This window comes from Micropterus salmoides, unplaced genomic scaffold (assembly GCF_014851395.1).
Source record: "Micropterus salmoides isolate LMB-PRFRI ecotype aquatic unplaced genomic scaffold, ASM1485139v1 Ms_hic_scaffold_14, whole genome shotgun sequence".
NCBI lineage: Eukaryota > Metazoa > Chordata > Actinopteri > Centrarchiformes > Centrarchidae > Micropterus > Micropterus salmoides.
In genome coordinates this window covers 6,171,366-6,182,899 of record NW_024040485.1, presented here as the reverse complement: position 1 = coordinate 6,182,899, position 11,534 = coordinate 6,171,366, and the positions used below count along the sequence as shown (strand labels likewise).

The following is an 11,534-nucleotide window of genomic DNA, read 5'->3' as shown; positions in this document are numbered from 1 at the left end:
GGTGTCGCTGATTTTCCGTTTGCTCCCCGTAACACCTGAGGGCTCGGACCATAGACTGCAAATTAGACAAGAGCTCTCACTCTGAATATGCTTCCACTCCGAACAGAACCCAACTAATAATTTGATGGAAAAGAAAACCCAGCCAATTGATATCCACCGTTTGTAGTTAGTATTACATATATGACGACAGGTTGTAGTAGTAACAGTCAAATAAAACTGGTCAGATATCGGGTCTGACACATAGGTCTAACATTGCCCTCTAACAGGTTGGTCACCATGGTAACGCCGAAGTTCACACATTGTCGCCCGGAGCGCAAGGCGGGTCAGGTTTCCTCCTGAAAGAGCTGCGGAGTGATATCTCTTCGTAATAGGCGATATTTGCTTGAAGGTAGTTGCCAAAGTTGTCAGGGCAGGCGTGAGTCCGCGGGTACGAGCACTGCTGCGGATTACACCGGCCAGGAACGGACAGGAGAGTCGGGAGCGCCGCTGTCCGCCAATCCTCCCAAGTAAAGAACTACTTTTACACGGTAGTCTCGACAGGAAAGTTTACGGGAATTTAACCTCACCCGGGCCAATTTAAGTGCGTGTTCTTTTCTCCAAGGACTGTCTCACGCCAGGAGAGAAGGTAACGTACGTCAGGGTGCGGAGCTTTTGATTGCGGCAGTGTTTGGGACGCTGAGGAATGTTTAGCGAGGCAGCTAATTAGCTAGCTAACGTTAGCGACAGATTAGCTCCTGTAAAGCGAGACAGACGCGCAGACACGAGCTGTGACTCCCTTGCACAGCGTGAATATAAGTTACATGTAGGGCTTTTACTCCCTTACTGAAAGTGTACACAAGTATTCCTATATCTAAGAAAGTTCAAAGGAATGCTGTACAAATATCAGCAAGTGTAGTTAATCCCTTCAGGAATACTAGCTAAGGTAGCATCCCGTAGAAAATCAACGCCTGACAGGTGTATTTATTCCCTCTGCGGACTTTGTTTCAACCATAAAGTAGCTGTTAAGCAGCTAGCTAACCCAGACAGAAATATTACCTTAACGTTACATGTGTTTGTGTGTTAACTATGTGTTAATGACGATCTGTGTGAGAGGTTTGAAGAGATAAGGCCAGTCTTTGTGGTTAGAAAAATGGACTAGAAATGACAATAGATAATAATAAATAAAGATAATAGATATTTTTTTCGTTAGTCGAGCAATCACCGAGCCTGTAACGTTAACAACAATGAGAAAATGTCATGCTAATAGTGTACACTGTAGCACAAGGTACCTGTCTTTACTATTATGAAGCTCTTATTTGCCTGCTAATAAAAGTGATTAGTCACTTGACAGCTATTTGATTTGACATCAGTGTTGATTCGTAATTTAATCAACCAAAAGGCCATACGTTTGCTTTTGAATTAGGAAGATTTCTAATATATTCTATGATATTGTAAATAGAATATCACTTTTAGTTGGAATAACTTAATGTTGTCACCCTGGGCTCTGAAAACTGATGTTTTTTTGTGTTTTACTATTTTTATACAATTAGTCTAGTCATCAAAAGCAAAGTCAATATACTAACTGATAGTTGCAACTTTAAATTGGAGAATCATCTAAGTGTTTGAACACTCAATAAATCAGCATGTGGTTGTGATGCAACTTCTAGCTGGTGCATTGGTGTATTTACCGCCTGTAAGTGTGAGCAGAAGGATTTTCTGTATTGTTGAGAGGTGATGTCATGTTGAATTGGATTTGAAGTGGTGACCCTCCTACTGCTTGCCCTCATTCTGAAAATGAGCGACCTACCTGCCTCTAAACATGTCCCCTCTTTGTGTTTTATTCATGTTTTGTGTGTTCATTTCTGTCTTCTTTCAGGATGCACACATTAAGTGAGCTGCAGCTGGATGTGGTCTGTTGAAGTTTGACAGATTGTGGTTATGACAGTTGCAGGGGACGTTGGGGAGTTGAGTTTCGAGGAAAGTTGTGGTGAAAGGTGCCTAACTGGGACAGCCTGTGCTGAATCCAAGCTGTTTAGGGGAACGTGGACCTATTTTTGGTGTGACTACGTGCAAAAGCCACAGTGCAGCACTTTACTGGCTCCGCTTGTCCCTGATGTTAAACATTGTGACTTCGGTTTCCCATTTTAAAGCTTCAGTTCAACCCAGAAAACCCCCCACATTCTCTCACTCACTTACCCATCGTGATTTGAGCCATTCTGATGGCTTTTATTTGGTGCATCTGTCTCTACAACATTTGCTACAACCGCAATATAGAAGAGGTGAGTGGTGTGTTTGCTGTTCAAAGCATTGAAAAAATTACATTTGCAAAACTTAAAGGCAACACACATCTTAACAGAAACATGTTGTGGTTTGACAGAACAGTTTTCTAAAGGATTATTTCTTTGTTAGAGAGTAGTTCCAATAAAAACAGTTGACAGTGATGTTTGTGAATGAACTTGAGTAACCAGGAAAAAAAGTTGGCAGGTGACAACATTACTTAGAATGAGCTTAGTGAGCCTGATAACCGCCTCTCCAACCTCATTTCCCATCTCTTTAAACAGCTCCATAATGGGAGCGAAATTTGCTCTGTCTGATGAAAATAACTCACTCATAGTAATCACTGGCAGGCCGGCCCTGAATAGAAGCCGTCTGAACTTTGCTAACAAGTGTCATGTGAGACCAGAACAGTGACTCTGCTGCCCCCCTCACTTGTCTGTCCTTCCGTGGAAACATTTCATGCGGTGAAACAATGTTGGAAAACTCCTTCCAAGGTACCGCTTAGTGTTTTGCTGAGGCCTGACAAAATGGGAGGTTGTGTTTCCTACGTGTGCTGACAACGGCAGACTTTCCACCACATATCGGTTCAAACCGTCCCACACACAGCTCTTCAAGCTTCCCATCGTTTTATACTCTGTGTTACTCTATTTGTGGTGGTGGTTAGGAGGTTCTTTAAATAAATTAATATTAGAAAATACCGTATATAAGGTGCTCCACTGCAAATATTTTAAGGCCAAGTACTTTGTGACAAATAAATAACTGAACAACACAGTATGTAGGCCACAGCTAAATTGCTTGACATTGTGTCAAACAAATAACAAAGTAAATACAGTGAAGAAAATAAATGAGGCCCCCTTTTTCCTGAGAGAGCCTTTTATTCTGACCTGCCTACATGGTTGCTGCTGTCCTCTTCTCCTACACCTTTCTCTTCATTAACTACAGCTATCCCTTCCTGGCCCTGTTTTGCTGCTTCAGCTGCCGCAGCCGCTATTCAGGGGCCGTTCACAGACAGGTCTGTCTGAGCAAGTCGATGTGCTGCGTGCCTCTCTACAAAGAAATAACATTTTGCCTATTTTAAATAGTAAAAAAAGAAATTCTATACATGGTGGCCAATAAATAAACCCCACACAATGCAACCACAAATAAACTATTGTATGGGATGCACTGCCATCATGTCTTTGTAGATCTGGATGGTTTTATTCTTCTGACACACCCATCAAAGTCCACTGTAAATCTTATTACAGTCACATCAAATTAAGGTGCTCCCTCTAATTTTGCTGATTGGCCTCTGAGCAGATTTGCGCTGTCTGCTAAATAGCGATGGTGATGCTGGAGCTTAATCTAGACAGGAATAAGTGAAAGAGACAACAGCCCCCCCGGGCACTTAACCTTCTGCTTTTCAATATAAAATGTCTTAATTAATATGTGTGTCGTCTAGGGTAATGGCATTTTCAGAGCACCATTCATTTTATTAAATTGATATTGAAGCTAGGACATTATTTGGAAAGCAGCATTATTGTTTTGAAGGTAGAGGGACAAGATTGTTAAGTGTGACGTTTCATTGGCTTAAAAACAGTTACAACTAGCAATTACACTAAACATAGTTATAAACGCAACTCTTTTGTTTTTGCCCCATTCTTCATGACCTGAAGTCAAAGATCTAAGACTTTCTCTATGTACACAAAAGGCCTATTGCACGCTCCCTCAAAACTTGCGACATCTGTGCCATTGTGCTGTGTGATAGAACTGCACATCTTCGCGTGGCCTTTTATTGTGGCCAGCCTAAGGCACACCTGTGCAATACCCATGCTGCCTGATCGGCGTCTTGATATGCCACACCTGTGAGGAGGATGGATTATCTCGGCGAAGGAGAAGTGCTCGCTAACACAGATTTTGACAGATTTGTGAACAATATTTGAGAGAAATAGGCCTTTTGTGTACATAGAGAAAGTCTTAGATCTTTGACTTCAGCTCATGATGAATGGGAGCAAAAACAAAAGTGCTGTGTTTATAATTTTGTAAAGTGTATTCTCATTATTGTTTAAATCTGCTGATTATTTTCTCAAGAAAAGTAGCACATTTTGTTACATTTATGTTTGCATATTACAAAGTTTGTTAACAGTAGAGCCCGACTAATATGGGATTTTTAAGTCCGATACCGATCTCAATATTTGAGGATTTTAAAAGCTGATAGCCGATATATTGCAGATATTCTTTCCCCCCTTATTTTAAGAAACTCATCACGTAAACAAAGATTATCCCTAACCTCTTGAGACCTCATTTCGATACCATGACATAATGCAGTTTAAAAATAAACTTGTCTTGTTAGAAATAGATTTATTATAAAGTACTACTACTAATGAACATTAGATAGTGTATGTATTGTGGGGGCCAGCGAAACAGAAAGTATGAGAAATACCAATATAGTACTACTACTAAAAATAATAATAATACCATATATCATCTCTCATGTCATTGCTTTCATAATAATCATAAACAAGGCTCTCCTACTTACAGTGATGCAGAGGAAACGGTGCCCTTGAATTAATCTAATGCTACATGACTATCTACAATGAGGGCCTGCAACTGTGTGTTAGATACTTGTTCAGCTCACGTTTAATCATTTCTGACACGCCGACTGTAACTAGACGCACTACAATTTACCGTAATCGCTTATTTATGTTCGTCTCCTCCACTGATAAACACGGCATTAGCTTTGTGGCAATGAAAATGGGAGGGTTAGCAAGTCTGGTCTCCGAAGAGGAGCAGTGATGAGGGCAGTTTTTCTTTAAGTCAAGTAATTTACATGACAAAAGGCCAACTCACAGGGAACACTGGGTGTGAGAGCTACCAGGAGCTACTCACCAGCGTTCGTTGGAGGAGTGCAGTGGCTTGTATTATAGAGTTTAGGTAGATGGGTGCAGACCCAGTAGTCACGCTGTATGCAAGCATTAGTGAGTTGCTAGCCTATATATGACGAGGAGCTAAAGAGTGGTAACTGTGCAGTGAAATTTTGATATGTTGTTGATTGTGCTGTTGAGCCGAGAGAGTCAGGGCCTCCTGCTTATTCTTAATTTATTATTCCCAGGAGTTGAGAAGTACAGTAAAATAAGACTGTAGCAGGATTGACCAAACTGGTTTTGGGCAAACCGCTTGTGCTATGTTCATCACCGTGACAGATGTGTAATAAAGCATTCAGTGTAGCACAGATACAATCTTCAGTGGATGATGTGACTGAAGGCTGATTGAAAGCCCTGAAATATGGCTGCTCAGTTTTGGTTAAAATGCTGATCCTGATCATTTTGATGATGTTCATATAGGTTATTCCACATGTCTATAAGACAACAATGAGATAAAGAGAAACTAAACGCTGTCATCTTCCTCTTTGATCAGCCAGCCGAATTAGGAGGTCGCAGGTTAATGAAGAAGACTGCCAGCTCCGATCACTAATGCTTCACTAGTTCACTGTGCTGCTGTGAGCTGTGAATTGGCATCAGAGGCAGCATTTGCTTTAATTTGGCTAATGGACGTTCTGTGTAGCAAATAGATTTGGTCAGATTTCCCTCCGTTCCAGTTAGCCTGAACCAGTGTACCATGTAATCCATGGTGATTTTATCCCCGTATCAGGAGTAATCCACGGGCTGTTGACCTAATCACACCTAATCAGATCTTTTATTTAGCTAATGCATAACTGTAAAGGTAAACAGAGATGTCGTAGTAGTAGTATTGCATAATATCTGCCTAACCCACATTTACTATTAAACTACCACTTTTATGGGAACAGCACTTTAAAAGGATGTGCCCGTCATAAAGCCGCTAGCAAAGGGCGATGTTAATTTCGCTTATGTGTGTAGGATGTGGATACTTGGCAGGCCACGGTATGCGCATTATGGAATCGTCAGACTTTTACACTGGGTAAGAATAGGATGGCAAAATAATTCTCTAGAAATATGCTCCCCCAAATAGACCCATCAGGATTTTGTCTGTCTGACAGCTGCCACCGCTGCATAGACTTGGCGATAAAAGCCATTTGTGGTATGGTTGGTTTGGTGCCCAGTCTGCAGCCCTGCTGCTGGGTCTGTGTCTGTGTGTGCATAGTCAATAAAAAAGCAGGATTGTCCATTAAAGACAGTCATATTTTTGGTTATTTAGGCAACAGTCTCACTGAATGTGACTCACTGATGTGTGGGATTGTAATTAGGACTTGTCATGGTAATATCCTGCTTTAACTGCTACTGACGCTGTAATATCCTGCCGCTCCATCTAGATCAGATGACATCCAGCCAGACTGGACCACTTTCTTTGAAACCACTGTCTGGGGGTGAAATTCCATTGAATCTCATTTAATTTTGTTTTGGACGGTGAGGGGCAGAATAATTTTAGGAACGTCAAAGTGCGCCAATGTGTTTAGTTTTATTACAACAAGGACTGCTGTGTTCTGTCATGTTTTACTCTACCTTTGAATGTGGACTTTGTTGACTACTGCTGTTCCAAGTGACCATTACAATGTTATCTAAAATATTTTGCAGATTACATTCATGGGAATTTACTTGTTGGATTTTGTCAGTTATTGACATTTCAAAGCTTACAACTACTAGACCTTCGGTCCTGTTTTCATTCATCTCAGATGGATGATGTATGTATGAATGTGCCCAACAAGTGTCTGCACTGACTGCTAAGTGGGCCTTGCATGTTTACTTGCTTCCATTAAGGCACGTGTCTCATGTTGTCTTAAAAATGTCTTTTAAAATGTGTTTTAAAATGTCTGCGCAGTTGCAAACATTTCATTTGCTAGCTGCAGCAAAAGAAGTGCTAAATCTACATGTTAAGAATAAAAATGTAGTAAGGCCATAGACCACACTAAACGGAGCTTAAACAAGCTTGAACTCTTCAACTTGTTAGAGCATTAAATATATTTTTTTGCTATTATTACAACCCCATGCTCCAACTTGCACTAGTAGCAACTTTTTCTAGCAATATAGCACATGCGCATAGATAGCCTGAGGCAGTATATGGTACAATCTCATAATGTCACACTCCTGCCCACGGGAAAAATGTGTGCTGTAGATGTAATGAAACATTTTCTTATCTTTGGCCTCAAATTTTGTCTTTATTTGCCCCATGGATTGTTATTATTATTACTGAACTCAAGTCTGTGTGTCTTTTTAAACCAAGGTCAGGCTGCATCACATGCTTCTTCTGATCACTCTCAGTTGAGTAATTAGCATTTTTTTAAATGCTGTGTAAAAAAAAAAAGGGGAAAAAAAGAGACACATTAAAGCTCAGGTTGCTCAAGGTGTACTGAAGCCTCGCCTAATGTTGTAAGCGTGTGTGTGTGACGTCAGCAGGGAACTATGTGTGTGATTTGACTGATCACTCCGCTCAACATGTCTCAGTTGCTGTTCAACTTGTCGTTAGCAGACAGAGGAACAGAGTTAGACGCAGGAAAACAGAGATGCAGTGGGGGAGGAAGACCATGTGAGTCACATTACTGTCTCCCCTCCTTCTGTCTAACCTTATGTGCTGCTCTGAAGCTGTTCAGCCTTTTGAAGAGGATTAAAGCTCTGCAGTTTGTATCTTATTCATTTGTTCTGATTGGTTTGGTGAGTAATAGGCTTTCAAAGACAAGGTTGTCTGTGTGTTTGTTGTAGTGTGTTGTGTAAGAAGACAGAATAGGAAGAGGCATCTTTTCTGATTTATGAATATATTACCAAGGCTTAAGATGATAAACTGTTTTTTATACAACTTTTCCATTGTTATAGAGTAGAGCTGCAAGTAATGACTATTTTAATAGTCGATTAATCGATTTTTGAAACGAAAAATTGACTATTCAAAATTACACAGTGCCTCTTATTTAGTTATCAGCTTTTAAATTTAGTTTGAGATTATTTAAGGCATGTGCTAATTAACAATAAAGACTAACAACACACCGGGACAAACTGTCACTATATTTTTACACAAAGAAAGGAATAACTTCATGTATTACGTTTTCCAAATTTACAAACAATAATGACAAACAATAACAATTTTGTAGTAGACAAGTTTATAAAGTTCCCCATAAAATCAACACCTCACCAAACTCTTTTTTTTTTTTTTTAAGGGAGTCTGGTCAACTTTTCAAATGTTGCAGTTCACAACCTTTTTGGCCGAGTGCACACTTTGGAAGTTTTAGGTTCTGAAGGTTTAAATATCATCCCTGATGTTGCAAACTTTACTGTTCACTCCAGTAAGCTGACAGTGTTGCTACGGCCCGATGTCATGAACTTACCGATAATTAAATTTGTTGGCAACTAATTTAACCATCGATTTTTGTCGACTATTTCAATTATTCGTTGGACTGCTATTATAGAGCCTTGTTCCTTTGAATTTTCAGTTGATGAAATTTTAGTTTCCTTAGGTGACCGTATTGTCCTTGACTGTTGATGATCAGTATTGCTGCTGATGGGTGCTACCCAATTCTTCGTTTTCCTATTTTAAACAAAATGCTGATGTTGCTGCCAGAGATGTAAAACACAGCTTTAATTGTGCCGAAGGATTTTCCCAGAGTAAACGTGTACTTCCTGTGGAATTTACCTACTTCAGAGTTAAAATATGTAAAAAAAAAAATGGAAAGAAGACTTAATGTACAGCCTGACATGCTTTTATTATTTAGTGTTTCAAAAACCATCAATATGAAATTGTTCACAGAACGTGATGCTATTATCTGTTAGCTGCCTTTTTAGAGGAAACAAACTCAGAAATCTGTTTTATATTATTCCTTTGGAAATTTTTGCCTAATTGATAGCATACAGAAAGGAGGAAGAGAAAGATAAAAAAAAAAAAAAATTATTATTATATTATTTCTGCCCAAGAAACACTTTTAAGGCCCAGGTGTTGACTAAATCTAGATTGTGGAAGATAAACTGACAATATAAAATGGCAAAATATTTATATAGAATTGTGCTGGATACTGACTTTAGGACCTTGTTGTTGTTTCCCTCCAGCTCTGCTCAGGAAGCCATGCTAATAAATATGTTCCTCTTGCGGTGAGTTGCTTCGTGGACAGTCAGAGGCACCATGGCAGAACTGCCTATTGCCCCGGGCCAGGTCTACATCGAGGTGGAGTACGACTATGAATACAAGTCCAAAGACCGCCTCATTGCCATCCGCCAGGGGGAATGCTACATGCTGGTCAAAAAAACCAACAACGACTGGTGGCAGGTGAAGAAGGAGGTGGATACTAAAGCTTTCTATGTACCTGCTCAGTATGTCAGAGAAGTCCGCAAAGCCCTCATGCCACCTCCTAAACCTCTCCCCCATCCTCCGGCTGCCTCTGGAAACACACATACGCAAAGTGGGGCACAGTGGGTAAAGCCAACCAGTCTGGAGCTGGGACTCCACGACCGGCCCGCTGAGAACCTTCACAGACATGAGTCCAACTATCAGCGCTCACCCTCGGCACAAACCGCTTCTTCTGGGCACTTCAGTCCCCCCAGTCAGCGCAGGAACAGTAACCACCATCAGGCCCCAACCACTCCCACCGAGCACGAGCGAGCTCTGCCTGAAATCCTTGTCTCCGGTGGAGGCCCTCAGCCAGCCTACAAAGGAGGGTCCAGCACTCTACCCCGAAACCGAGCTCGATCCCCAGAGTTGAACGTGGACAGCACCCAACACTGTGACTCTGCAGGTGAAGAGAGACGCACCAACGACTCTGAGTCGGGAGACGAACTGAGCAGCAGTTCCACAGAACATCTGCAGGTAAAGTCATAGTTGTTTTTTGGGCTGTTGAAGGTTTTTACACACATAACCCTTGGCATTAGTTTAGGCTCAGAGACCCACTTTAAGTCCTCCAATCCAGGATCCGTGTTAGTTTAAACAGTCAAAGGCTTTAAAAATAAAAATCACAAATAAACTTGCCAAAAGAACTCATTAATATACAGTATGTGCTGTACTTTCTGCCTGTTCTTTTTATAGGTACATCATATGTCTGTATTGTTGGACCTGTAGTTTTGGAAGTTAGTCCCTTTTTCATTTGCTCGACATGTTTAGGTGATCCGATCCCTTGACCTGATTCTGAAAGTTTTGTAGAACGGGGGTGTGATTTGTCACTTCAGGCTCTAAAGCTACTGAGGTGGAGACGTGCAGCGTCAGTGAGATGGGGCTGCTGATTTGTGACTTGCGAGCCTGGTCAGTGGGTGTGTCTGTTCCTGAAATCATTAGCTCAGCCCGCTCCTGAACAAAAGCCAGTGAAAAAATAGAAACCGAGTCTGTGTTGTGCTGCCCTGGGGTGTAGACCTCCTTTCTTTTTTGTGAATAGAAAGGAGGGGATTGCAGTAAGTTGTGTTGATCTATAGAGTATTACTCTACAGTAAAGTTAGAAGGTTTCTTTTTACCTGAATACCAATGTAATATGTCATAAATATCAATTCTGAAACCGTACAATGACGCACAAGAATAGTCATCAAGCACAACCATTGCTTGCAAGGTTACTTGTGTTACTTGATATTTGACTTGGACAGATTTATGGCAGCTTAATTAAATAATAATAAGACTAATAATATAAACAATAGAAGTAGGTGTTGAGCAATAACTTGGCAGTAAGTGGCTTTCAATTTGCACATTTTACTTATCTGTATTATTTAACTTACAGATTGCACATTGTTACACAGTTAAAGCATAAAATATACAAAATAATACACAAGAAAGCCACATAGTCTGGGGTCACCCCTGAAATGGACCTTAAGAATCCACAACACATGTGGTCAAAATTTTAAGTAATACAAACCACAGTGCTCTCAAACTACTCCTAAAATGTAGGTTTTCTTGCCGTTGATTGAACTGAAAACACTCAGACAAAACTGACTGTTAAGTTATTTGTTCAGGTCACATGAAACACTCTGTCAACTTTACTTTCTGAAGCACTGATATCAGAGCGTCACACAGTGGCGTAAGCGCTGACTCAGTGTGATGTGTTGGTTATCTTAAAAGTGAGCATTTACAATTTTAAAGTCCGTATTTTCTCTGAAAGCAGCACAGCATACAATGGACTTCCTTCCTTCCTCAGTCATCCTGTGTGCCATGTAAATGGCAGGAGAAAGGTCAAAGTAGCCAAGCTGCTTTTGGTAATGTAGACAACCAGTAAACACATGATTATTGTTTAAATTTTTTAAAAGTATGCAAAGTGTTCTTCACCTCCACCTTGTTCAGTATTTTCCTAAATCAGGACACGTAAATGACTGAATTGTTAACACCATGCTGTTCCTTCAGTGATTGATTGTTTGGTCAGGTGGATACATACC

General features: G+C 40.6%; 1 protein-coding gene across 11 annotated transcripts in view; it reads left to right on the top strand.

Moving 5' to 3' along the window:
* Positions 1-423: 423 nt before the first annotated feature.
* The window catches only part of LOC119901719 (rho GTPase-activating protein 12-like), a 63,816-nt gene continuing 52,705 nt past the window's right edge, over positions 424-11,534 (top strand). For 9 of the 11 annotated variants that reach the window (XM_038717337.1, XM_038717336.1, XM_038717334.1 and 6 more), the window contains exons 1-2: positions 424-625; positions 9,240-9,993. In XM_038717337.1, the coding sequence (XP_038573265.1) occupies positions 9,313-9,993 (681 nt within the window). In that variant the 5' untranslated portion in view covers positions 424-625; positions 9,240-9,312. The remainder of the gene's footprint in view (positions 626-9,239; positions 9,994-11,534) is intronic. The other 2 variants (XM_038717335.1, XM_038717333.1) reach the window with 1 other exon arrangement.